At 38.6% G+C, this 24,714-nt stretch overlaps 4 protein-coding genes across 5 annotated transcripts; 3 read left to right on the plus strand and 1 right to left on the minus strand.

Moving 5' to 3' along the window:
* The first annotated feature begins 5,057 nt into the window (after positions 1-5,057).
* Positions 5,058-12,679, plus strand: LOC121051329 (pentatricopeptide repeat-containing protein At2g35030, mitochondrial-like). Its single transcript, XM_040513568.1, has 9 exons — positions 5,058-5,274; positions 5,395-5,475; positions 5,649-5,723; positions 6,500-6,580; positions 6,754-6,828; positions 11,376-11,543; positions 11,637-11,740; positions 11,844-12,188; positions 12,242-12,679. The coding sequence occupies exons 1-9, from the start codon at positions 5,058-5,060 to the stop codon at positions 12,677-12,679; spliced, it is 1,584 nt and encodes a 527-aa protein (XP_040369502.1).
* Positions 12,680-12,717: 38 nt separating this feature from the next.
* Positions 12,718-14,606, plus strand: LOC121051457 (pentatricopeptide repeat-containing protein At5g08510-like). The gene is made up of 2 exons (XM_040513840.1): positions 12,718-13,301; positions 13,810-14,606. The coding sequence occupies exons 1-2, from the start codon at positions 12,718-12,720 to the stop codon at positions 13,817-13,819; spliced, it is 594 nt and encodes a 197-aa protein (XP_040369774.1). The 3' UTR covers positions 13,820-14,606.
* Positions 13,311-17,035, minus strand: LOC112190705 (UDP-arabinose 4-epimerase 1). Of its 2 annotated transcripts, none has more exons than XM_024330175.2 (10): positions 16,562-17,035; positions 15,892-16,027; positions 15,536-15,649; positions 15,321-15,428; positions 15,126-15,217; positions 14,892-15,033; positions 14,597-14,691; positions 14,347-14,476; positions 14,093-14,237; positions 13,311-13,979 (listed from the first exon to the last, which is right to left on the minus strand). In XM_024330175.2, the coding sequence occupies exons 2-10, from the start codon at positions 16,015-16,017 to the stop codon at positions 13,741-13,743; spliced, it is 1,191 nt and encodes a 396-aa protein (XP_024185943.1). In that variant the 5' UTR covers positions 16,018-16,027; positions 16,562-17,035; the 3' UTR covers positions 13,311-13,740. The 2 variants fall into 2 exon arrangements, with proteins under 2 accessions (XP_024185943.1, XP_024185942.1); XM_024330174.2 differs by having other exon boundaries at positions 15,892-16,030.
* Positions 17,036-18,485: 1,450 nt separating this feature from the next.
* Positions 18,486-24,183, plus strand: LOC112183624 (protein PAT1 homolog 2). The gene is made up of 6 exons (XM_024321991.2): positions 18,486-18,800; positions 19,426-19,577; positions 19,913-19,969; positions 20,809-20,884; positions 21,651-23,710; positions 23,805-24,183. The coding sequence occupies exons 1-6, from the start codon at positions 18,743-18,745 to the stop codon at positions 23,889-23,891; spliced, it is 2,490 nt and encodes an 829-aa protein (XP_024177759.1). The 5' UTR covers positions 18,486-18,742; the 3' UTR covers positions 23,892-24,183.
* Positions 24,184-24,714: the final 531 nt, after the last annotated feature.

Here is a 24,714-nt window from a genome sequence, read left to right on the forward strand (position 1 = left end):
CGGAAATGCTGCCGGAATCTGTAAAGGTCCGGTTTTGCCATTTTTTTGTCTTTTAGTTAGAAACTTGGACCGATCTTTTCAAGGCCTTATACTCCAAAATAGCACTTGCACTCTTCATAAGAAATAATCCTTAGGATGTCTAAAATGATATGGAAAGTTTCAACTCATTTAGAGTTCGTTTGATCAAGCTGCCGCCCCTCATTCCTTGTCTAGCTTGCTTTCTCCTAGCCGGAGTATGAAAATGTGCTAAGGTTGACTTTTTAGTGCATTTCCATGTTTCTCCATCATTTCCTAGCATGATAAGGAAAACATAATATATATATATATATATATATATATATATAAACACAAAGGTTAAGCAAAAGTACATGATTAGGGGAATAATGGAATTGGATTAGTCAACATTAAATTGGACTTTAGAACAAGTAATTTTCATGTTTTAAGACATAAATATGTATATGAATTATGGTCAAACAATTATTGAGTGCCTAGTCTGTCAGACTTCCAAAACTCATGAATCACATCTCCATAGGACTCATCACACATCCACATCTCCTCAAAACAAAGACGAGACCTCCTATCATTAAACCCAACCAGCGGTAACACACACGCACTTCCACTAGAACCGGGAGATGATCAGAGCACAAAGGCGACAGGTGCATAACCCGGGCAGCTCTGAACCGTTGCTGGGGTGGGTGAGTATTTACTTGCATGGTGCTTTTAATTATTCTCTTTCTTGGGAGGGGGGTGTGGGAGTTGTTGCTAGAAATAGCAATGGGACATGTTTAGGTGGACGGGCTAAATACATCCAGGGGTTTCTTCAGCTGAGCATGTTGAATTACTAGCGGGTTTTGAAGCTTTGGAATTGGCGCGGGAGTTGGGTTTGCAGGTGGTGAAGTTTGAGTCTGATTGTATGCAGTTGGTTGGTTCGGTAGCTCTTCCGTTGGAGTCTCAACCTGGCCTTCGTTTGCTTTACATGGCCTTACAGTCACTTCTTTCTCAATTCCCTAGTTGTTATTTTGAACATATTTTTAGGGAGAAGATTGCAATTGCTCATCACTTAGTTGGGTGGGCACTTCATTCAAAAGTTTTTTCTTCTTTTACTGGTCCTCCAAGCTTCTTGGAGGATTTGTTATCAACTGATTGTACTTAAGTCCGATCAATAAAAGTGTTTACGTTGCTTCTCAAAAAAAAATAGAATGACCGATTTTGCTAGGGAGCACTTACTCCCTAATAGCAAAAAACCCATAATTAGGGTATTGAGTGCTGCCTTGCGGCAGACTCTAATTTTGATGTAGTTATGATGGCCACACAGATAGTATGTACGAGGACTTTGACTTTATGTTTTTGTTATGTACTATGGTGCTTTTACTTTTCTTTGTATTTCTGAGCGGCCGGACATATATAAGTGTTACACTATGTGTGAGGGAATTATATTTATGAGCCACTGCATGGAAAGTGTATTTATAATGTTACCACATTGATAATAAATTTATAGTTTCTACTAAAGAAAAAAAAAAAGTCTTATCGGACTATCAATAAATTCATTTTTTTTGTATTACAACTAAGAGTACCCTTCTAAGTCCACCCTACAGAAAGTACACCTCAATTTCGAAGACGGTTACTTGATATTCTAACCTGCATAATAACCCTTACACCATGGAATAGTGCACCTGGTTGAAAAAGTAAACCTAGTAAGTTTTTGCAAGCTCGTATGAGTAAACCAAAATAACCACAAACTCTCATTTTTGACTTGATAGGAGCGTAATTGTACATTATTTATATCAAATTCCTTTATATTCTCATTGTTAGTTCTTGATATTTTCTATTTATTTACTGTGTTTATATGTTTTATAGGTATTTTTGAGCAAAGAAGAAGAAAAGAAGCAAAAGAGGGATTGAAAGCCAAAATCAGCAAATCTGCCTGTGCAGATCAGTCAACTTCGACAGAGTACTGAGAGCATCTCAGGACGATCCAGATAATGATCTTTTTATTGATGGAAAGCCTCGGATGTCTAGTTTCCAAAGATTTTTACAGTTTGTGAATATGATTTTTCTAGAAGAAGTTATGACCGATTTCGTACAAGGAGGTCATGCTGCACGCGAATCTGAGTTCAAAGAAGGAAAGATTGTCTCCTAGAGCTATAAGGGAAGAAGAATTAAAAGTCCATCTTTAATTAGAGATCAAATTCCTTAGTTGTTGGAGGAGAAGAAGTCTTGACGCAATAACTATATAAAAAGGAGTTTAGGGCATCATTGGAGACATCTTTGGACACACAACATCAGTCCATTGCCGCCATCCTCTCCTCCCTCTCTTTTCATGTTTTATTTTATTTCTTTTATGTATTGCTACTAGTTTTTTATAGTTAGGGGCTGCCTAAGCCCTAGACATGTGAAACTAAGATTTTGGCGTTAATTTTATAGTTTCTTGGATATTGAGTGTTTGTTAATTCATTGGTTTCTCATTGATAAATTCTGGTTTCGTTTATTATGGTTGCAAACATAGTAAGCATGCTAGGATTTTATTGCTATAATTTCGTGTTTAGATCATCATGTCAAGCATGTTATCTACAGTAGCACATGAGTGACTTGTGCCCCATTCATATGAATTAGCATCTAGGTAGATTAGGACAACATCAATACCGAAATTGCCTAGCTTTATTCACAACCTTTTTGTTCTTAATGACTTTTGACTTGAGAGCTGTGCGAGAACATCACTCTAGGTTCCATGTTAGAAGCTAGGTTAGGATGCAGACATCATGCACTTAACATATCAAGTATGAAAGGTTAATAGGTTAAGTTCAACACATCATTGGCTTAGCTTGAGTAAAGACATTCAATTGAAAAGAAGCATATAGGTTAACAAATCTTAGGTGAAATATGGTCTAGTGGTGTATGGTTGTTCCTAGCTATCGTTTATCTCATCTATTTCAAAAACCCAAAAACAATTCTTATATTTTTGTCACTTTCGGTTCTCTGTTTTGTTTTATTTATTTAGTATAGTAAATCAACTCCGATTCCTCTGAAATTTTGTGTGAGTCGTTATTAGTGTGTCTAGTTCGTGTCTGTAAAGTTTTATAATTTTTCGTTGAGTCTAGATAGGGTTTTAATTTCATCTTTATTAGAGGTCAGTTTTAGTGTTTTGTCTGTTTTCAAGTCTAGCTAGATTTGTATATTAAGCACAATTCTCTGCAGGAGACCCCTTCTTTCCTACACTACGATTGACTAATATTTGTGATTGCAAGGTTAAATTATTAAGCCTATTTTAGGTGTACCATGACTCAAGGACAACAAATCAACATAATGATTAATTTCAACATTAAATCTTTTTCTTTTTAAGGAAACACATGTCACCACCATGACAAACCACATCAATTGAAATCTAAACTACAAATCCAAGAATTTTTTTTTCTTTCTCAATTAAACTAAATAATTAGTGTTTCTATTAGGACCTCCAAATCTGCTCAGTTGACCTCACTCTATTATGAATTATTAAATGACATATATAACCTCTTATAAAATGACTATTAAGGACAATAATTATACCCAAAAAAATATTATATTTAATTTCTCTAGACTTTCCAATTCAATAATATTATATTGCATTCTTTATTATTTTCCTTATCTATTTTCATTTTTCAATTTCACTACATACTCATTAAAGAATTTATATATATTTAATAAGAATTAAAACTATAATCAAGATCATGTGACAGAAAAATTTCTATCATCATATATGTTGAACGCATATTGGTGAGGGATAACAAAAGAAATCATTTTATGACCTAAATCCCAGTCTATTTATTATATTTACAAAAAAAAAAAAGAGCTAGTAGTAAAAAAAATCTAAGAGCATCTCCAACAGTAAAAGCTATTTTTTTAGCTAAATCATCTAAAAGTTAAATTTAGATAGTAAATTTCTAGCTTTTTCTACAGCAGTGTAGCTAAACTAAAAAAATTGAACGTGGAGTGTTTAATTTTTTGTTATTTTCTCTCTCCTCCCTAGCTAAATTTAGCTAGAGATTTTAGCAAAAGCCAAATTTGACTTTCATATAGCTATTCTGCTGGAGTGCTAAACTATCTCAAATTAGCCAAATTTATAACTTTTTGTTGAAATAACTAGTCTGTTGGAGATGCCCTAAAAAGCTATTAAATAATTAATCATGAGGTACAGAAAATAGAGAAAATAATTAAACATTAAGAAAAATTACTCTTCATTTTTTTTTGTACATCTACAAGAGAAAAAAAAAAGTAAAAAAAAATTATTTTTTATTAGAAATTAATTTTTAAAGCCCAATACCTTGTGTTTGAGTTTCTTTTTTTATTAGATAAGAGATTTATGTAATCTGGTTAAGGAATAAATATGTAATTAATAGTTTGTTTACAAATTATATGAGTGAGGTTATTTCAGGAACTTGAATGAGGTTTAGTGAGTAAATTTAGTATTTGAAAATTTGATAGGAGGTGTAAAAAGCAAGGAGGTCAAGTGAGAAAATTTGGAGGTTCCAATAGAAAAACTCCTAAATAAATCAGTAATCCCTACATAGAAAATTAGTTCAGGAGATCACATTAAAATCAATAAATAGAAATTATAGTAATCCTTGCATATAGTTTAGTTTAGGAGATTACATTAAAATCAAACAATAGAATGAAAAATGAATTAAATAAGGAAATCAAACAATTCACACTAAAGCCAAGAAATTTCTCTTTTAACTCCATTAAAATTTCTCAAACAACACATGTTTAACAGTTTCTCAACTCAACTCAACTTCATATACAGTGAGAGAAAGAGAGAGAGAGAGAGAGAGAGAGAGACCCCGAAGTTTGTTCGTTTTCTCCCAGCCGAACGCTATCGGCGATCCTGCAGTTGCGATCCGGCCAGGGAGGGGATGTCATTGCTGGTTAGTGGTAGGTCCTCAGGGCAGAGACGCGGTCTAGGGGAGGAGGGTGGGCTCTTGACCTTGGATTGGGTAGATCGTTCTCGATTTGTCCCTCTCGGATCGGGGGCGACGGTGGTTGTAGGGCTGCGGCAAATTGTTTATGCCCGGCGGTGGGAGATGGCGTCATCGAACAAGCGATTTGGGTTATGGCAGATGCGGGCAAATCGAGACAAAAGGGATCCCCATTGGGATATGTTTCTGTCGTGGTTCTGGATCTGGTTGCGGTTGTCAACTGCGTGTAGAATCTGTTTGCATATTGGCAAGGTGGAGCGGCGGGGTGGTGTTGATGGTGCTTGTCGGCAGCAGGAATGGTTTTTTGTATTGGTTGATTACTGTTGGAGGAAGTGGGTGTTGGGCCGGGCCCCTGTCTTTGGGCCTTGCTGGTGTGGCATGGTTTCCGATTGTTTTGGTTTTAGTTGTGTTTTAATTAAGGTTTTTTGTTTGGTTTGTTCAGGTTTAATAAGTCCTTACTCTTCTGAGCTAGGGTTGGTTTCCTACTCTGTTGAGATAGGAGTTGGTCTAGGTGTTCTGCCATGTAAATGGTGTCATTTCCGAGGACGAGGACTATTTTGTTCAACTCTGGTTTACTTTTGTTGTCAATTTGCTGGTAAGCGATCATTTACATGTGATCTAGTACCTTCGGACACGGTGTTGAAGATGATGTTGCCTTCTTTGCGATTGATTACAAGGTTTTACTGGAATTTTCAGGTTCATATGCTCAAAGTAGCCTTGGAAATGGGCGTTTGATGGTTAGAGTTTGGGCCCTTTGGCCTGATGGTCTCTGTAAACGTAGTTTCTTGGGATTTTGGGATCTTGGAATTAAATAAGGAAATCAAACAATTCACACTAAAGCCAAGAAATTTCTCTTTTAACTCCATTAAAATTTCTCAAACAACACATGTTTAACAGTTTCTCAACTCAACTCAACTTCATATACAGTGAGAGAAAGAGAGAGAGAGAGAGAGAGAGAGAGAGAGAGACCCCGAAGTTTGTTCGTTTTCTCCCAGCCGAATGCTATCGGCGATCCTGCAGTTGCGATCCGGCCAGGGAGGGGATGTCATTGCTGGTTAGTGGTAGGTCCTCAGGGCAGAGACGCGGTCTAGGGGAGGAGGGTGGGCTCTTGACCTTGGATTGGGTAGATCGTTCTCGATTTGTCCCTCTCGGATCGGGGGCGACGGTGGTTGTAGGGCTGCGGCAAATTGTTTATGCCCGGCGGTGGGAGATGGCGTCATCGAACAAGCGATTTGGGTTATGGCAGATGCGGGCAAATCGAGACAAAAGGGATCCCCATTGGGATATGTTTCTGTCGTGGTTCTGGATCTGGTTGCGGTTGTCAACTGCGTGTAGAATCTGTTTGCATATTGGCAAGGTGGAGCGGCGGGGTGGTGTTGATGGTGCTTGTCGGCAGCAGGAATGGTTTTTTGTATTGGTTGATTACTGTTGGAGGAAGTGGGTGTTGGGCCGGGCCCCTGTCTTTGGGCCTTGCTGGTGTGGCATGGTTTCCGATTGTTTTGGTTTTAGTTGTGTTTTAATTAAGGTTTTTTGTTTGGTTTGTTCAGGTTTAATAAGTCCTTACTCTTCTGAGCTAGGGTTGGTTTCCTACTCTGTTGAGATAGGAGTTGGTCTAGGTGTTCTGCCATGTAAATGGTGTCATTTCCGAGGACGAGGACTATTTTGTTCAACTCTGGTTTACTTTTGTTGTCAATTTGCTGGTAAGCGATCATTTACATGTGATCTAGTACCTTCGGACACGGTGTTGAAGATGATGTTGCCTTCTTTGCGATTGATTACAAGGTTTTACTGGAATTTTCAGGTTCATATGCTCAAAGTAGCCTTGGAAATGGGCGTTTGATGGTTAGAGTTTGGGCCCTTTGGCCTGATGGTCTCTGTAAACGTAGTTTCTTGGGATTTTGGTTCATGTCCCCCCCCCCCCCCCCCCAATTGTAAGCTTTATTGATTAATGGATATTTTCTTTTCTAAAAAAAAAAAAAAACAGTTTCTCAACTCAAGAGTAAATTAAAGTAACCAAAATTAACTCCACAAATTAGTAAGAATCCAAGTCCCTCATGGACAATAAAGAAAGAAACACCATAAACTCTCTTTTAAAGACATGTACTCATGAGCACGATAACACAATGTTATCCCCCAAGTAATACATTATACTCATGAGCACGATAACTCAAAGTTTTCCTCCAAGCAATACATTGGCAGACAAATTAGAGCTCTAACTGATCGTAACCACTCACCCGGTTAAAGGCGTGGCCATTTCCTTGCCTCCATCACCAATGTGACAAAACATCCTCAGATTGAAACATTTAAAAAGTCTCACATGACTCAAAATGTTACACTCAACTCAATCACCACTGTGACAATAGGTCCTCCAACCAAAAACATTTAAAAAATCTCACATGACTCAAAATGTTACACTCGACTCAAGATACTCTTCAACACAATAAAATCAACAATTATATGATATATTGTATTTCCACAAAGAGTAATGCTCAAAGCCATAACCAGAATAAAACAGCAATTATTATACTTCTCACAATGTCACACCACCAAAATATATATTTCACGTAAATATATATATATATATATATGTAGTTATCCACTCAGGAATGTCACTAGTACCAACTATAGTTCACAATTGAAAACTCGAGAAAAATAATTTTTATACTTAAAATATCATTTTACTTACCTATAAACCGTAGCCGAACAAGTTCATATAATTTAAAACAAATATTTATTTCCATAAAACAATTTCAGAATTTAGCGATTAAACCGAACAATAAGATAGCTCTGTTCATAAATAAACCACGTGTGATTTACTCATCTCTAAATCTAGCGGCATCTTCTCTTACAGCTGAGATGACACAATTACAAAATATCTACCCAAGACAACTTCGTCAAGTACCTAATCACATACAGTCTCAACTTAGTACACGATTTAAAAAAGAAGTTATTACAGTTCGAACTAAATATTGAAACCCAAAACCGAAGATTTTGTCAATCGAGACAAAACTTCCTCCGAGACCTCCCAAGGTCTTTGAACACTTCTAGGATCAATTTCTCAAAATTATAAGACGATCCAACAGTCAGATCCTCACGGATCACAAACCGAGAAAACCGAAATCACGTAAATCTAGCATGCTTCAATTTATCACAATATGACCTCATGATATATTGACAAGCTCGTATCGACAAGCAAGTGACGACCATGAAAATAGAATCCAAAAACTCGGCCGGACGTGCAGCCAAATTGGGTGAAGAGACCTATGCCAAAATCTTTATCTCAACATGTATAACAACTTTCACAACTAGCACAAAGTCTGAATCAAAGACAATTGGCCGGAAATTACCTCAACAACTTAAGAAATAAAAAAAATGGCCAGTTTTCCGATCTGCTGCGATTCATCCTCCATGCTTCGAATTGGTTAAAGCCACTTGGGGAGCATGATCAACATCTTCAAGGCTTCAAGAAATGATTGATGGTGCAGCCAATGATGACCAGACGGTGGAGTATTGGCGTTGACCTGAAATTGCAGCTAGGATCGGATTCTCCTTACTGCGCCACCTAGGGGCCAAGATGGGTGATGATCCTACCCTAGATCAACGGATGAGGAAGAGGAGAAGCGATTGGGACCAGTGGCGAGGCCTGAGGTGGCCGGACAGTGGAGATATCGCCAAAAGAAACAAACTGGTGATTTCCGGTGGGAGGAGAGAGAACAGAGCTCAGGTTTACAATTTTGGAAACTTGGGTGTTTTGCAATTTTTCTGAAGTTTTGTCCTTTATACAAAATGAAAACTTTTTCCAATGACCATAACTTCTTCATACGAACTCCGATTTTCGCATTCCGCATATCCACGAACTCGTATCGACGCGCTCTACAACTTTAGTGAATGAAGTTTTTAGAAAAACTCAACGAATCCTAAAAAATAAAATGTTTTGAGTAATTATTCGTTCACAACACTTTCACTCCACTCTCGAACCACAAAATTGTACTAATGAACACTTTATTAATTCCCGGAAGTTTCAAGAAATTAATAACTAATTTTTAGGGTATTACAAAAATTATCCAACTTATCCTAACAACAAATTTTTATTCTCATTTACCAAATTTCAATTAAAATGACAACTTTACCCTCTATCTAATTAATGAATCACATCCATGCCATCAATTTCTCTCTCTCTCTCTCTCTCTCTCTCTCTCTCTCTCTCTCTCTCTCTCTCTCTCTCTCTCTCTCTCTCTCTCTCTCTCTCGCGTACGCATAGATCGTGGCTGGAGAAAGTTTCACCGTCGACATGGCCAGCTACCTGCGGGTGCGTTGAGTACCACCTCAGGCTCTCCAAACACTGTAGTCGAGCTTTCTAATTGAACGTCGTCATGTTGTCGACAATCGATCGTAATCATCAATTTAAACCAGAAACCGATTCACGGACTGCAACCATCTACTCAGCTCCAAACGTCCTCGAAAGCTTTCTGTGTCTGCCAGCTGTTTTCCGATTCCGGCCACTTCACAGCGTCTCACAAGTGCCGGCAGCTTTGTCTCGAGGTCATCAATCTTTCTATGCTCTTCCTTTGTCCAAACAATGATCGCTGATTGAGAAATGAAGTCAGAAAGCTTCGTGAGTTCTTCGATATTTTCCAGCAACTCTAGCATTTTGAGGACGATCGGGGTATCAGAATTGTTCCTCTAGTCGAGTTCTACATATTGATACTCTTAGTTTTCAATTTTAGTTGGAGTTCAAAGAATTGAGATTTTGCCATCTCAAGAGAACGATGATTTAGTGCCCGGAGCTTTTCTCTAGGTGCCCAAATCAAATTCTTTCTTTCATTTGTTTTGTTTTGTTTTTATGGGTAAAATGGGGGCAGAAGGCCCAAAAGAAAAGAAAAAGAATTAAATACTGTTTACTCCCTATACTTATAGGGTTTCATCGTTTCAGTCCCTGACCTTCGAATTTCACCTAAAAAGTCCCTGAACTCTCAATTTTCTCCCAATTGGTCCCTGCCGTCAAAATTTTTCTGTTAAATTTGCCAAAATTGTCTATTATGCCCTCACTTTTATTTATTTTTTTAAATTTATTTTTCTCTCTCTTTTATTTCTTTTTTTCATTTCAACTCTTGAAGGTGTGTGGATTGGAACCATCTTGATGAGGATATGAACAAAAGGATGCAAGAAAGCCGGAAGAAGAAGAGGTAAAAAGAAAAAAAAAATAAAAAATAAAAAAAATAGAGGAAGATAAATTTTTTTTTTTTGGAAGTAATTGAGGGTATAATAGACTTTTTTAGGAGAAGATAACGGAGTTTTTGACGGCAGGGACTAATTAGGAGAAATTGGGAGTTTAAGGACTTTTTAGGTGAAATTCAAAGGTCAGGGACTGAAACGATGAAACCCTATAAATATAGGGAGTAAGCAGTATTTAGAAGGAAAAAAAAGGTTCTATTGGGGCAATAGAGGTCTGTTAAAAGTCTATTGGAGGGCAATAGATGTTTTGAATTGATGTAAATTCCTCGTTTTTTCTTTAATCAATGTTTTATTTGTCTAAATTAGGGAGATTAGTTCCAATTTCGGCGACCAAAAGTTCTATTGGGGGGCAATAGACGTTTTGAATTGATGTAATTTCCTCGTTTTTTTCTTTAATTAAAATTTTATCTGTCCAAAATTTAGGGAGATTAGTTCTCATTCCGGCTACCGAAAGTTCTATTGGGTGACAATAGATGTCTATTGGGAGGCAATAGACGTCTATTGGGGGCAATAAATATTTTTGGCAACTTATGAGATCTTCGATGACCTCTTTTGGAACCTCCGGTGAGGTTTTTAGAGAAGTCCGGTGGGTGGTGGCCGGTGACTGAACTCCTGCGAAGTCTCCTATGGTTTCTCTCTCTTCCCTTATCTCTCTCTCTCTCTCTCTCTCTCTCTCTCTCTCTCTCTCTCTCTAACTAAAAGGTGAAGGTAAAATAGTCTTTAAAAAAAAACATAATTGAGTATTAGAGAATACTTTATTGGAGTCTTCGGGGAAATAGGGTAAGTGAGGCAAAAATCTCTAAAATTAGGGTAAATTGTCAAAATCCCTAAAAAAAATTATTATTCTGTAAGCCAACCGCGTTAGAAATGGAGGTAAGTCGCGTTTGATATTAAACACCACGGAATGCACAGCATTGGTCAAGCTGAGATCAATTGGTGAAGAGGGAAGCCAGGTTTTGGTGATCAATTGGTGAAGAGGGAAGCCAGGTTTTTAACCAAAACCTGAAGATTACCCAGTGGGGGAAGTTGGGCCGAATCGAAGAAGCTATCAAAGTTTTCTCACAAATGACTCAAAGGAACATTGACAACATACAACCCTATGATGTCTGCCTATGCTAAAAATGGTAGGGTTGGTAATGCACGCCAAATCTCACAGAAACTTGGTGTCTTGGAACACTACGATTGCAGGGTACGTGCATAATAATGAGGTCGAGAGAGCTTATGGGCTTTTTGTGAGAATGCCGGAAAGAGATCTCTTCTCATGGACTCTGATGATAACTTGCTGCACGCGGAATGGTGAGCTTGAGAGAGCCAGAGGACTGTTCAATTTGCTTCCGGATAAGCGCGATGCGGCCTGTTGGAATGCCATGAGTGCAGGGTATGCGAAGAAGGGGAGGTCTGATGAAATGCGGGCGAAAAATTTGGTTTCTTGAAATTCAATGCTTGCAGGGTACACCAAGAATAGGGAAATGTGTTTCGGGTTGAGGTTTTTTGCGGAGATGCTGGCGAGGAACGTGGTTTTGTGGAATTTGATGTTGGATGGGTTTGTGCAGGTTGGTGATTTGGATTCTGCTTGGCAGTTTTTTTTAGAAGATTCCAGACCCGAATATTGTTTCGTGGGTTACAATGTTGTGTGGGTTTGCGCAAAATGGGAAGATTGCGCAGGCAGGGGACCTCTTTGAGCAGACACCAAGTAGAAATGTGGTTGCTTGGAATGCAATGCTTGCAGGCTATGTTCAAGACCACCAAATTGACAAGGCTGTGAAAATTTTTAGGGATATGCCAGAGACGGATTCTGTATCATGGACTACAATGATCAATGGGTATGTTAGAGTTGGCAAGCTTGACGAAGCAAGGGAATTGCTAAACTGGATGCCATACAAGAACATTGCAGCACAAACAGCAATGATATCTGGATGTGCTCATAATGGAAGGATGGATGAAGCAAGTCAGATCTTCAATCAGATTGCTATTCGTGATGGTGTTTGTTGGAACACAATGGTTTCAGGCTATGCTAAGTGTGGCAGAATGGTTGAAGCTCTATCTCTTTTCAGAAAAATGCTAACAAGGATTCTTGGAATACTATGATAACTGGTTATGCTCAAGTAGGGGAGATGGATAAAGCCCTTCAAATCTTTGAGGAGATGGGCGACAAGAACATAGTTCCTTGGAATTCTCTAATTACAGGTTATGTGCAGAACGGGTTATATCTGGATGCACTTAAGAGTATTGTGATCTTGGGACAGGAAAGAAAGAGGCCTGATCAGTCAACTTTTTCATGTGGTCTAAGTGCATATGCTAATCTTGCAGATTTACAAGTGGGACGGCAACTTCACCATTTGGTTGTGAAGACTGGCTATCTAAATGATTTGTTTGTCAGCAGTGCTCTGATTACGATGTATGCTAAATGTGGAACGGTTGTGAGTGCTAAACTAGCGTTCAAAGATATCAATCATGGGGATATTATTCCAAGATATCTGGGTATGCTCTAAACGCGTATGGTAAAGAGGCAGTAGAGCTCTTTGAAGAGATGCTAATAGAAGGGGTGAATCCAGATCAACTGACCTTTGTTGGGATGTTGTCTGCATGCAGTCACAGTGGGCTGGTTGATTGGGGATTAAAATTGTTTAAGAGCATGACTCAAGTTAACCTTATTGAACCTCTAGCTGAACACTATGCTTGCATGGTAGACTTGCTTGGCCGTGCAGGGAGGTTAGAGGAAGCCTTTGAAATAGTGAGGGATATGAAGATCAAGGCAACTGCAAGAATGTGGGGTGCATTACTTGGAGCTTCCAGGATACACCGGAATCTAAAGTTTGCCAATTATGCTACGAAGAAACTTTTAGAACTCAAACCTGATAAAACTTCAAATTTTGTGCTATTGTCAAACATGAATGCTGAGGCAGGCAGATGGGATGAGGTTGAAATAGTCAGTATGTTGATTAACCAACGTAAAATGGCCCCAGCCGCAGTTGGGAATCATGCTATTCTCTTTGATGATCCAGTGCAACCCAGAACAGCAGAGATATGCAGTGTACTGAACTCCCTAGCCAGAGAGATGAAAAACACTAGTTCCTTTGATGAATGTTTTACCACCTACAGATACGATAAATGGTACGCCTTTTCACTTTTCTTAAACTGCTACATTTTAGCACTTTGTAAATTATCAGACTCTTTTGTTAGTGCATATACAAATTATTGGGGTCCTCTTGGTAGAGAACTTGTACATTTCCATGGACATGGCAGGAAAGAAAAAAAATGTTCCAAGTAATTTGGAGCATATGTGCAGATAACATATACAGTAGAGTATCAAAATTTTCTCTGTTTTAATCATCTAGACGACCCTTTTGATTTCTTTTTTGGGCATGAACAAAGTACAGAAATAGAAATGCACACAGGCCTAATCTTGTTAGATATGAACAAAGAGAGATATTTTCTAGTTGCGCTCATTGGACTTCTACAGGCCAATCCAAGTAAAAGATGTACATGTTCAACTCAATGGAGCACCATCACTAAACATATTTCTTTCCACTTCAATATCTTTGACATTTTCTCAAGCCATAATATTTAAAGAACCATAACCGTTGAAATGTTTTTTTTGCCATCTCCATGCTGTCTGTAGGCTCTGTTGAAGATTTGTGTGCTGAGCCGTCCAGTTTAACTCTTCCCTTATCTTGGAAGGATCACTATAAACTTTAGCATAATCCCCTGGCCTTCGACCTAGATATTCGACCTTGATATCTGCCCCTGTCGCCTTCTTACATGCTTCCACAAACTCCTTCACTGAACTACCTGTTATCAAAGTGATTTAAAAGATTAGGATTACTGAGAGCCAGAAGGGAAAAGAAGGGTAAGTCGAGGATAGGAGAAAAATGAAATTTAAGAAAGAACCTGGATTTCCCAACCTTTTCCAGTTCCCACATTGTAGATGCCAACTTTACTTGGCTGTGCGTTGGCAAGAGCTTTTACATGAGCATCAACCAGGTCAGTGACATCAATATAGTCCCTCACGCAAGTGCCATCAGGTGTCGCATAATCTATTCCTCTGACCTAGAAAACATGAATAAAGCAATTCACTTCTACAATTCAAAGACTAGTAGAGGATTTTTCCCTTCACAACTCCAGGGGAGAAGGGTGGAAGTGGAAGGAGATGAAGTACCTTCAGTCCAGAAATAATTCCTCGAGCTGCATCAAAACAAGCTCCAGATATTCGGCCCTGCTCACGTAGCTCAGGACGAGGAGCCTCTCCTAATCTTCCCTCAGGATCTGATCCTATAACATTAAAATATCTGCATATAGCCATATATATGTTAGTGATGGTGGGCAATATGTGCACTATACTGCTTCCAAGTAAGCAGAACATAACAAACAATATAAAGATGAGGTATAGAAACACAGGATTCAACTACCGTAAGATCATGACTGCCATGTTTGAGTTTTTGGAGAAATCCAGTATGATATCTTCTGCCATCTTCTTGGCTTTTCCATATGGATTGATTGGAACCTGAAATTAGTACATTTATAAATACAGAGCGTTGGACCATGATAGAGAACAAAAGTTGTTATATTTACCACAGCATTGATACAGGTGTTAGTGTCTGTTGTATATGGTTTGATATTTGACTATAAACATAATATAATACACTTGTGCAGATAACACAGACTAAGATAATGAATTATGGCAATTCTCTAATGAATTCTTACTTGCTTAGTTTCTTCCGTAATGGGCATTGTCTTGGGTTCGCCGTATGTGGCACAAGTACTAGAATAGATCAATGTCTTTACATTGTGTGCTGCCATTGCCTCCAAAACCAATAGAGTATTTGATGTGATATTATGATAATACCTGCAGAACAAAATGATTAGAATATCTAGCATGTTTAAAGCTTAAAGCTTATAGTTAGTAATGCAATCAGCTCATAATGAAAGATTAGATACCTAAGAGGTTCAAGTGTACTTTCACCAACATAAGCAACAGCTGCAAAATGCATAACAGCATCAAATGCATTTTCTGAGAAGATTTTATTGACCTAAAATATAGGAATCAAGGAATGTCCAACACCCAGTGTTTTATTGAAAGAAATGGAGAAAAACAAAAATTAGTGATAGTTTCAATTAGCATGATTAGGATACAGCTTTTGCATCTCCCAGGTCAGCTTTAACAAACTGAAGCCTCCCAGGTTCTGGAAATAACTGCTGAAGAATCCTAACAGCACCAATATTTCCTCGAGAAAGATTATCCTGTAACAAGAGATTTCAAATCAGTAATGTCGAGTAGTGAATATAGTAAGTAATTATATTCAATATTAACAATGTTTGTGAATATGATCAAGAAAAGGCTTCTTTACCACTATGGTTACACGATATGAATCCTTCAGCAGCCTAAGTGCAGCATGAGAGCCTATGTAGCCAGCACCTCCAGTAACCAATACATGTGTTACTCCTGCTTCGTGATAAGAGAACTGCACATACAAGCGATAACAAAGTCAAATTTTACAAATCATGGTGCCAGGAAACAAAATTATGACAAGAGAGAGTTCAGATCCTCTTCTGATCTTTTGGCGGCAGTCTTCTGCATATGTTTGATATTAACCCCCACACTCATCCATCAAACACCAAAACAATGTTGTTTTGGACAAATAAGATCGCCAGAGACTCCAAGCTAGCTATGACTGTGAGTTTCTTATATGAATCAGAAAAATACCAGGTTGCGTTCATTGCTGGAGTTAAGTGACTGCTTGTAGACGAAAATGCAAACAGTAATGAGGATTGCAGCTGCCAAAAATCTGCCTGGAACATTGCCCCTTCGTTTCGAGTCTGCAAAATCCATGGCTAGCTAGCTGCTGCAACCACAGAATGAAGTGAAGTGAAAAATTAAATGGACTGTGAAGCTCTCTGTTACTACTTTTTGTGCTTATAGCAGGAGTTGAGACAAGGACCAATTCTTCATTTTAATCACTCCGGCCATAGTATACTCTCGATGTGTCCTATGCTTGTAGTTAACTAAAGGTCAAGAAGTTTGCCGAACACCTTCAAATTATATAGACTTTTGGCCTTGACTTGGCAAATCACACACACAGAGAGAAGAAAACCCAGTAAAGTTTACAGCTCAAACTACTGAAGTCCGATTAGTTTTCAACTAGTGAAATTGAGGATTCATATCGAAATTCAAACCAACACAAGAATCCTACACTAGAAAGTCTAAAAGCCAAACGTAAAACGTCAAGGAGATCATATACAACAGGTTTAAAAAGCAGGGAGTTACATAAATTAACACAGATTAATGGAACGTTATGGAAAACCAGAAGGCACAGGCATCAATAAAGACACAGTGAGTGAACAAGAAACATATGAAAGAAACCTCAACTGCTCACCTCGGTGAACCAGAGATATATAGAAACGGAAACGATGGAGGATCACTTAATGGATCTTTGTTGGAGAATATAAAGGAAAATGTCTCTGTAAATGTTGCAGAAGAACTGGAATTTATATGACCGGTACAGAAAATACTATTAACAAATGAGTCCACCAAAGAACATGAAGAAGAGTGAAAGGGAAAGAAGAATAAGCAAATTAAGCATGAAAGTTGAGAGGGATGAGAGACTTTTGGACCAAGTCCAGGGTTGTGTGTGTAAAAGTCGAAGAGGGCGCGAATTTGAGCGTTAAGGGATGACAAAGCAAAACACGTGCATGCGTTGAAGGTCAGCGCCATCTGCATGTGAAGCTTCGATGGTGCCTGAAGCTGTGCGTTTCATATTACAAAACTTGAGGTATACAACATGTTCATCCCTGTCTTTTATTTTCTTTTTCTTTGTTTACTCCATTTGTTTTTGTTCATGATCTATTGGACTCGTCTGGTTTTGATTCGTGACAACTATATATTCTCCCCCAATCATTTGTAATTTTGGATATATGTGAGCCATTTGGGATACTCTAGTAGTCTGGTTAATAATTCAGCTTCTGAGATTAGTATAATTCCTACAGAAAAAGACAGGTCGCTTTGCCTTCATTGTAATCCAGGATCTGGCCCCAAGTGCTTTCTTCTCCAACTCCTTTGAGCAGTGCTTAAGGTACTTCCAAGCTTTAAATTAAATTATTATTGGGATCATTGAAAATTCCATTGGTTTGTGTTTTTGTGTTGAAAGTCGAAACTTTCTACTTCGTGGGTCTCCACAATTATAAGAGGTACCTCTACTCACCTAGAGTCCTAAGCTTCTACCTAAAATGGTAGGATTACTTTACCTCATTCTTGCACTGCATAGCTTTCTGGCTGCATTATAGACCATTAGATGATCAAAGTACATTTCTTTTGGATAGAAGTTATTATTATTGATATGTGATTGATTTTGAATTTAGGATAAAATTTGAGAGTGAAATTCACGATCTTCAATTTACAATCCACACTCGATGTTTCATTTTTTAGTATATAAGTTTTGTTTGTTTGTTGTTTTTTTTTTAGTGTAGATTGTAAAAATGTGATGTTGAGATACTAAAAAAGAAACACGGATTGTGGATTGTAATATGATGAGTGCATGTTTCACTCCTCTAAAAAGTTTAGAGTGTATATTCTTATAGTTAGTTGATTGCAATATTAGAGCTATGTACGCATTTTGAATGACAAGTGATGAATAAAGAAAAGCAAAAACCACACAACACAATTACTTGTCTGTGTAACAAATATCAACCGAAACATAACGTAATGTGTATTCTACTTACAAAATGTATTATTCTCGTGACGTAACCTATGAAAAGGTGATTAGTGATTGTTAACGAAATCATTTCAGTCTCGTCCAATGTCTGTATAAAATCGCTTTCAGATATGTATACTTCCCTAAAAGCCTATTTCATACAAAATGAGAAATTCTCCTACAATACCAAATGAAATTCTAGCAAGAACACCACCGTGTCTTATATGCTTTCTCTAAATCCTAGCCACATGGAATATCCTTTTTCTCGTGCCACGTCCCCCGACGATGACGTGTCAACAACCCTCCCACGTGGAGCCCACAGAGCTCCTTCTTATTATCAAGTCAAGGTCAAGTGCAGCTGTCAGGCCACGCGTAACTCTCCGATTCGCTCCCACACCGACCGGATCCAACGACCCACATTGCCCCTCCGGAAGTCCGAATATCCGACTTTAATACAGAAAAAGAAACAGTTACACGCCACCCAATCCCGCCCCGCCACGTAACCTCCACTCCCTCTCTATCTCTCTCTTTCTTCACCGCCATTCTCTGAGCTCGGCACGTGCGCGAATGCGAAAGTCGTCGTCTTCATTCTCTCTCTCTCTCTCTCTCTCTCTCTGTGGCTTTGCAAAATGACCTAACCCACCACACAGGTTTATATCCCTCTCTGAAGAGAGAGGGGTACCCTTTTTTTCGTTTTCTCTATTCCTTCCCACCGCGCCCTCCGATTCCCTTCTATTTACACTCCCGCCATTTTCCCCCAATGCAACCCTCGCGCCTCCTTCACTCTCCGCGGCCGTGATCCGGTCCCCCCCCCCGTACGCCGTCGTTTCTGCGGCTTCTTCACCGGAGCGAATCGGCTCTCTAGACATGGAGAGATCTGGTAGCGGCAGCGCCGATTTCAGGGACTTGCTTCGGAGTTCCTCAGGTCCGGTCTCGTTTTCTTAAGCTTTTCGAGATCTACTCCTGGTTTCTTCGGACTTTGGATTTTTGTTTTTTGTGGAAGCGTGAATTTTTTTGATTTTTTTTTTAGAGTTTGAGGAATCAATTGCATGAGGAGCTTTTTGGCTTTTCGGAATATTTTTTCAGCTTCGAGATGAAGAAACTAGGGTTTTTTTTTTCGATGACTGGAGGATTCTCTGATCTGGAGATTGTTTTTGGTTCAGTCTGGACCTGATTCTGATGTTTTTGATTTATTGTTGAACTTGTTTGGGGAGCTTGTTTGTATTGGTTGTGGTAAAATCGATTTCTGGCGTTTGTGATTGTCGATTTGGTTTGCTTTGTATCTGAGTTGAAGCAAGTTCTTTGTCTTGACTGAATTGATAAGGCTAGTTATGACGATGGTTAAGAATTTGTTTGTGTTTGTGGTTGAAATTGATGATTTCCTGCTCAGGGCTTTGGATAGTGATGAGACAATTGTTCATGTTTAGCGTGAACTGCACAATTAGCATCACCTTCATTTACATTATTATTTTTTTTTTTTTGAAATTTTAAGTACTAGAGTATCAGCTCTACTGATTTGGATGCCTAACTTTGTTGCAATTGTCGTGCAGAGAATAATGCGCTCTTCGATGCATCACAATATGAATTTTTCGGCCAAAATGTGGCGGAAGAAGTTGAGTTGGGGGGTTTAGACGATGAGAATGACAGAAAATCTGTATTTGGGTCCGTTGATAATGAGTACCATTTGTTCGAGAAGGATGAGGTTAGATTCTCTTCTCCATTGAATCTTACAATGTAATATAAAGCCTTCTTGCAGTATTTGATTTTGTAAAATCTGTATTTGATCCCTACTTCATACAAAAAATTACTTTCCACTACATTGGAGTGGGTATGTTCTGCATTATTCATTCTGGGTATTCAAGCACATTGCATTTTGCTGTATGCAGCCTTCTCCCTCCCTTTTTTCCCCCTTTTGTATTAGTAGCTGGTTGTCTATGGGTATATACTATGAACTTATGCAGCTTATTGGTGACTCAGAACTGTCTGCGATATAAAGCATATTCCTTGACTCTAATCTCATTCCGTTTTTGTATTTAGGGCCTAGGGTTGGGATCTTTATCTGATGTGGATGATCTGGCGACTACTTTTGCAAAGGTCAGCTTCCTTAACTTTGATGATTAAGCTATTAAGTTTATATGGTTTGATTTCAAAGTATTTCAGTTGCAATCTTTCATTGCTGTAATCCCTAAATTTAATGCTGATGCTCAGATATTCAAGTGTAGTGTTTTTATATTCTTCCTTTATACCATTTTTCTTTTGTTTCTAGAATACTAGTAATGTATGATTCTCCTCTGTTTATAAGTCTGCTCCCCAATACCCTTTTTCTTTCTTTTTTTGTTATTTTTTTTTATAAGGCTTTCATAACTTATTAATATTTTTTCTTGAAAAAGATAACAGTTTTTGAAGAAATTTGAAGGTTTATTGAGAAATTTGTTTGGAATTTTCTCAAGTGAGGTACTAATGAAAGCTTGGTTGATTGTTGTTGCATGTAAAAAAACAGCTTCTTCAATTAATTGACTTGTTTAAAACCATGCTTCCAGCCATAGAATAGATACCTCCATTCCTTAGTCTTGTTTCTTTCATCATGATCTTGTTTAAAATAGCACCCTATTTTTATCTATACCTATTTTATGGAGCATTTGTTAATGGTACAACATTATAGTAACATCTATATTATCGAAGTTTCTCGTCTAGATAAATTTATAGATATTTTTCTTCATTAGTATTCTTTCATTTCTATGATCATATGTTAACATGTAAACACTGTTCAAGGAGTGATACGAATGAGAGCATTTAGTATTAAGATAATGGGCAGTGCTTTTCCTACATGTGACATGTAGTTTTGAGATAATTGAATAATGTTATTTTTTTCAATTAACCATGTACACTAAACAAATATAAAATTTCTTTTTATTTGCTTTTCTATTACACAGTTGAACAAAGTTGTAATTGGACCTAGACACCCAGGCGTTATTGGAGATAGAGGTTCTGGATCTTTTTCACGTGAAAGTAAGTATTTCAGCTCTTCTGTCATCATGTTATTAGTGGTTCTTAGGTCCTTTGCGCTTGTATACCTGCCCAGGTCTTTTATATATATATATATATATATATATATATATATATCATAAGGATGTAGCTATTAGGTGATACTGTAATCTTTTACTAGGATGTACCGGGTGTTATTGAATTTTCAAGTGCATAGGCCTTTCGGTCATTGTGGTATGAAGGAAAAAATATCATCTAACTTTCCCTCCTAGAAATTGTAAATTTTTGTCCTCTGTCATGTGTTTTAACCAGACTTTCTTATGTTAAGGAATCCCGTTTCATTCAGCAGTTATAGTCTCAATTCTAAAATGTAAACTTTCTTACCTATACGGTTTTATCTCCTGGATGATGGTGCTTGATGTAGGTATGAATTGGAGAGCTTTTATACTTTTAATGTGAGGCTTGACAAGACTTTGTTTGCTTTCTAGATCTGGATCAGGATTTAGGCCTGCTTTCTAATAATTTAATATACACGATTGACTGGATCTGTTGCTTCTCATTTTTATTGTACAATATTCGAAGTAAATTGGGTGAAAAATAGCCGCAGTTAGATTGTATACATTAAACCCATGGAATGGTTACCATACAACCTTCTCCCTTTTCTCCCCATCCTAAATTAAACACATTTTTGATATCGAGTGAGGTGCTTGATTTCCAGCATTTCTAAACCAATTTTATGTATTTCTGTAGTTTCTATTAATGCTTTTATTTAACGGCAAGTTCTCATCAGGTTCATCTGCTACTGATTGGGCCCAAGATGGAGATTTTGGTAACTGGTTGGACCAGCAGATGTTTGATACAGACAATTCTCTGGACGGAAAAAGATGGTCATCACAGCCACAATCGTCCGCTCGTTATCCAGAATCAAAACCTTTGCAGAGAACATCCTCATACCCTGAGCAGCCACCTGTCCTACAGCACTACTCCAGTGAACCAATTATAGTACCCAAATCAGCATATACCTCATTCCCTCCCCCTGGAAATAGGTCCCAGGGGGGATCACCACAGCATCTGAGTCTTTCTACTCTATCTGGTGCTTCTCAGTCGCCTTTTTCTTCATCAAATCTTTCTTCTTTATCTAACTCTAATCTTCATCTGGCTGGTGGTTTACCTCATGGGTTGCATTATGGAGCGAACATGCCTCAGTTCACCAACCCCGCCCTTTCATTCAATAGCAGGTCACAAAATCATTGGGTCAACCATGCTGGAGTACTGCATGGGGATCATTCCAACCTCTTAAACAATATATTGCAGCAACAGCTACCTCATCAAAATGGACTTTTGTCCCCACAGTTATTGTCAGCTCAGCAGCAGCTACAACAGCAGAGATTGCACCGTCCAGTTCCGCCATCTTTGGCCCATTTTGCAGCAATGCAGTCCCAACTATATAATACCCATCCTTCTCCCTCACACAAGCCAATGCATGGATTGCCTGACATAAGAGAGCATAGACCTAAACATCGAGGCAAACACAATCGGTTTTCTCAAGGCTCTGATGCTGGTAGTCAGAAAAGTGATAGTGGGTGGATCCAGTTCCGGTCTAAGCATATGACTTCCGAAGAGATAGAGAGTATTCTCAAAATGCAGCATGCTGCAACACATAGCAATGACCCCTACATAGATGATTATTACCACCAGGCAAGTCTTTCCAAAAAAGCCACTGGATCGAGGTCAAAACAGCCTTTCTGCCCATCTCATCTGAGAGAGTTCTCTTCCAGAGGTCGTAATAGTAGTGATCAGCATTCTCATTCTTCTGTTGATGCTCTCGGGAGGATTCCTCTGTCTTCTATCCGTAGACCACGTCCCCTCCTTGAAGTCGATCCCCCTCCTGGTGAGGGGAATTCTGAACATGCCTCTGAGAAGCCTTTGGAACAGGAACCAATGCTTGCTGCTAGAATAACCATTGAAGATGGCCTTTGTCTCCTTCTGGATGTTGATGATATTGATCGACTTATACAATGCGGTCAGCCCCAAGACGGTGGAGTTCAACTTAGGCGAAGGCGGCAAATGCTGCTGGAAGGGTTGGCAGCGTCACTTCAGCTTGTGGATCCACTTGGGAAAGGCAGCCATGCAGTTGGGTTGTCTTCAAAGGATGACCTCGTGTTCCTAAGGTTGGTGGCTCTTCCTAAAGGCCGAAAGCTCCTTTCTAGGTTTATCCAGCTTCTTTTCCCTGGTAGTGAGCTAGCCCGTATTGTGTGCATGACTGTATTCCGTCATTTAAGATTTTTGTTTGGAGGTCTCCCATCTGATCCTGCAGCTGCTGATACAACTACCAGTCTTGCAAAGACGGTTTCTGCATGTATTAATGGTATGGATCTTCGTGCTCTAAGTGCTTGTCTTGTTGCGGTCGTTTGTTCATCAGAGCAGCCACCTCTTCGTCCCCTTGGAAGCCCTGCTGGTGATGGGGCCGCTATTATATTGAAATCTGTTCTTGAAAGGGCAACTGAACTCTTAACTGACCCTCATGCTGTTGGGAACTGTAGTGTTTCTAATCGTGCCCTCTGGCAGGCTTCCTTCGATGAATTCTTTGGTCTTCTTACCAAGTACTGTCTGACTAAATATGAAACTATTGTGCAATCAATATTTACACAGTCCCAGCAAAGCACAGAAGTTATTGGTGCAGAGGCCACCAAAGCAATACACCGGGAAATGCCTGTGGAGCTTCTACGTGCCAGTCTTCCTCATACGAATGAGCACCAAAGGAAGCTTTTGTCAGATTTTGCTCATCGATCCATGCCCATTTCTGGTCTTAATGCCCATGGTGGCAGTGGTCAAATGAACTCGGAATCGGTAAGGGGATAATGGGGAATACTACTGGACATTTTTCTTGAAGGTGTCTTTGAAAACATAATCAGATGATTGATGGTGATTCTATGCATATCAGGGGAATGTGAATCTGCTTTACAGTGGAGGGGGTGCTCATCTCTGGGGAGTGCAAGGGTACTGCATCCCCATCGAAGTAATTTTATAAAGCTTCGCTTTTATTTGTTCTTTTAACTTTTTACTGTTCTAAAAATTAAGTAAACATGTGATGCTCGTTTTGATGAATTCGTAGTCATGCTCAAATGTGTAATATGGTGGGAACTCTAGACGGGAGATTGAGTCTGGAAGTTGGTTCTTCTGGGAGCTTTAATTTGGTGCTCTGTGTTGAACTGGAAGCATAGGGATAGAATGTACAGGGTAGTCTTACAGAACCTTCAGAACTCCTCCTGTCTGATGTTTAAAAATTCAGTTATGTAAGATGAAGGTTTTTTTTCTTTTCTTGCCCTTTCGTTTACTATTTATCTCCTCTTTGGCAGTTCTAGTTTTGTCATCTACGTGGGAAATTTATTTTTCATTTTTACATTGTGGTTAGTGTTCTGTTTCTGGCCAATGTCCTGCTTTTTCTGTACATACTTTCCATCCTGCTCCTATACATATGCAATTTTAGTTGCACGCTTCCAAGTTTCAAACCCTAAGAGGCTGGCTGAGATTTGTCCGAGCCTAAAATTGTTACCATTTGTGACTAGTTTCACACCATTTGTGCTCATGTAACCTGTTACCACATCCACCTCAGTTGCAATAAGGATTGTATGTTCAATTCAGGGCTGACCCATTTATGTCCAAGAAGGGACACACTTTTTCCAATGAAACATTTGTCCAAAAAAAAAAAAATTAATAATAATAAAAAACCTTTTAAATAAACTGAGGTGACTTTGCTTTGCCGACTAAGTATTATCAGATAATTTATAAAGCAACTCTTTAAGTAGTTATTTGCCTGCAGTTCACAAATTTTCAGTCATTCTTCATTTTAT

Source organism: Rosa chinensis, chromosome 2, assembly GCF_002994745.2.
Source record: "Rosa chinensis cultivar Old Blush chromosome 2, RchiOBHm-V2, whole genome shotgun sequence".
NCBI classification, from domain to species: Eukaryota; Viridiplantae; Streptophyta; class Magnoliopsida; order Rosales; family Rosaceae; genus Rosa; species Rosa chinensis.

Bases quoted from the DNA above. Each gene is read 5' to 3' on its own strand.
- LOC121051329 (XM_040513568.1), top strand. From the start codon at position 5,058: ATGGCGTCATCGAACAAGCGATTTGGGTTATGGCAGATGCGGGCAAAT. The intron at 5,275-5,394 runs GTTGGAGGAAGT...TGGTTTGTTCAG, and splicing joins TTTTGTATTGGTTGATTACT to GTTTAATAAGTCCTTACTCT. The intron at 11,741-11,843 runs GTTGGTGATTTG...CAAAATGGGAAG, and splicing joins TGTTGGATGGGTTTGTGCAG to ATTGCGCAGGCAGGGGACCT.
- LOC121051457 (XM_040513840.1), top strand. From the start codon at position 12,718: ATGCTAATAGAAGGGGTGAATCCAGATCAACTGACCTTTGTTGGGATG.
- LOC112190705 (XM_024330175.2), bottom strand. From the start codon at position 16,017: ATGGATTTTGCAGACTCGAAACGAAGGGGCAATGTTCCAGGCAGATTT. The intron at 15,650-15,891 runs GTATTTTTCTGA...TTGTATGTGCAG, and splicing joins CCAGCAATGAACGCAACCTG to TTCTCTTATCACGAAGCAGG. The intron at 13,980-14,092 runs GTTGGGAAATCC...CTTTGATAACAG, and splicing joins CAATGTGGGAACTGGAAAAG to GTAGTTCAGTGAAGGAGTTT.
- LOC112183624 (XM_024321991.2), top strand. From the start codon at position 18,743: ATGGAGAGATCTGGTAGCGGCAGCGCCGATTTCAGGGACTTGCTTCGG. The intron at 19,970-20,808 runs GTCAGCTTCCTT...TCTATTACACAG, and splicing joins TGGCGACTACTTTTGCAAAG to TTGAACAAAGTTGTAATTGG. The intron at 20,885-21,650 runs GTAAGTATTTCA...AGTTCTCATCAG, and splicing joins TGGATCTTTTTCACGTGAAA to GTTCATCTGCTACTGATTGG.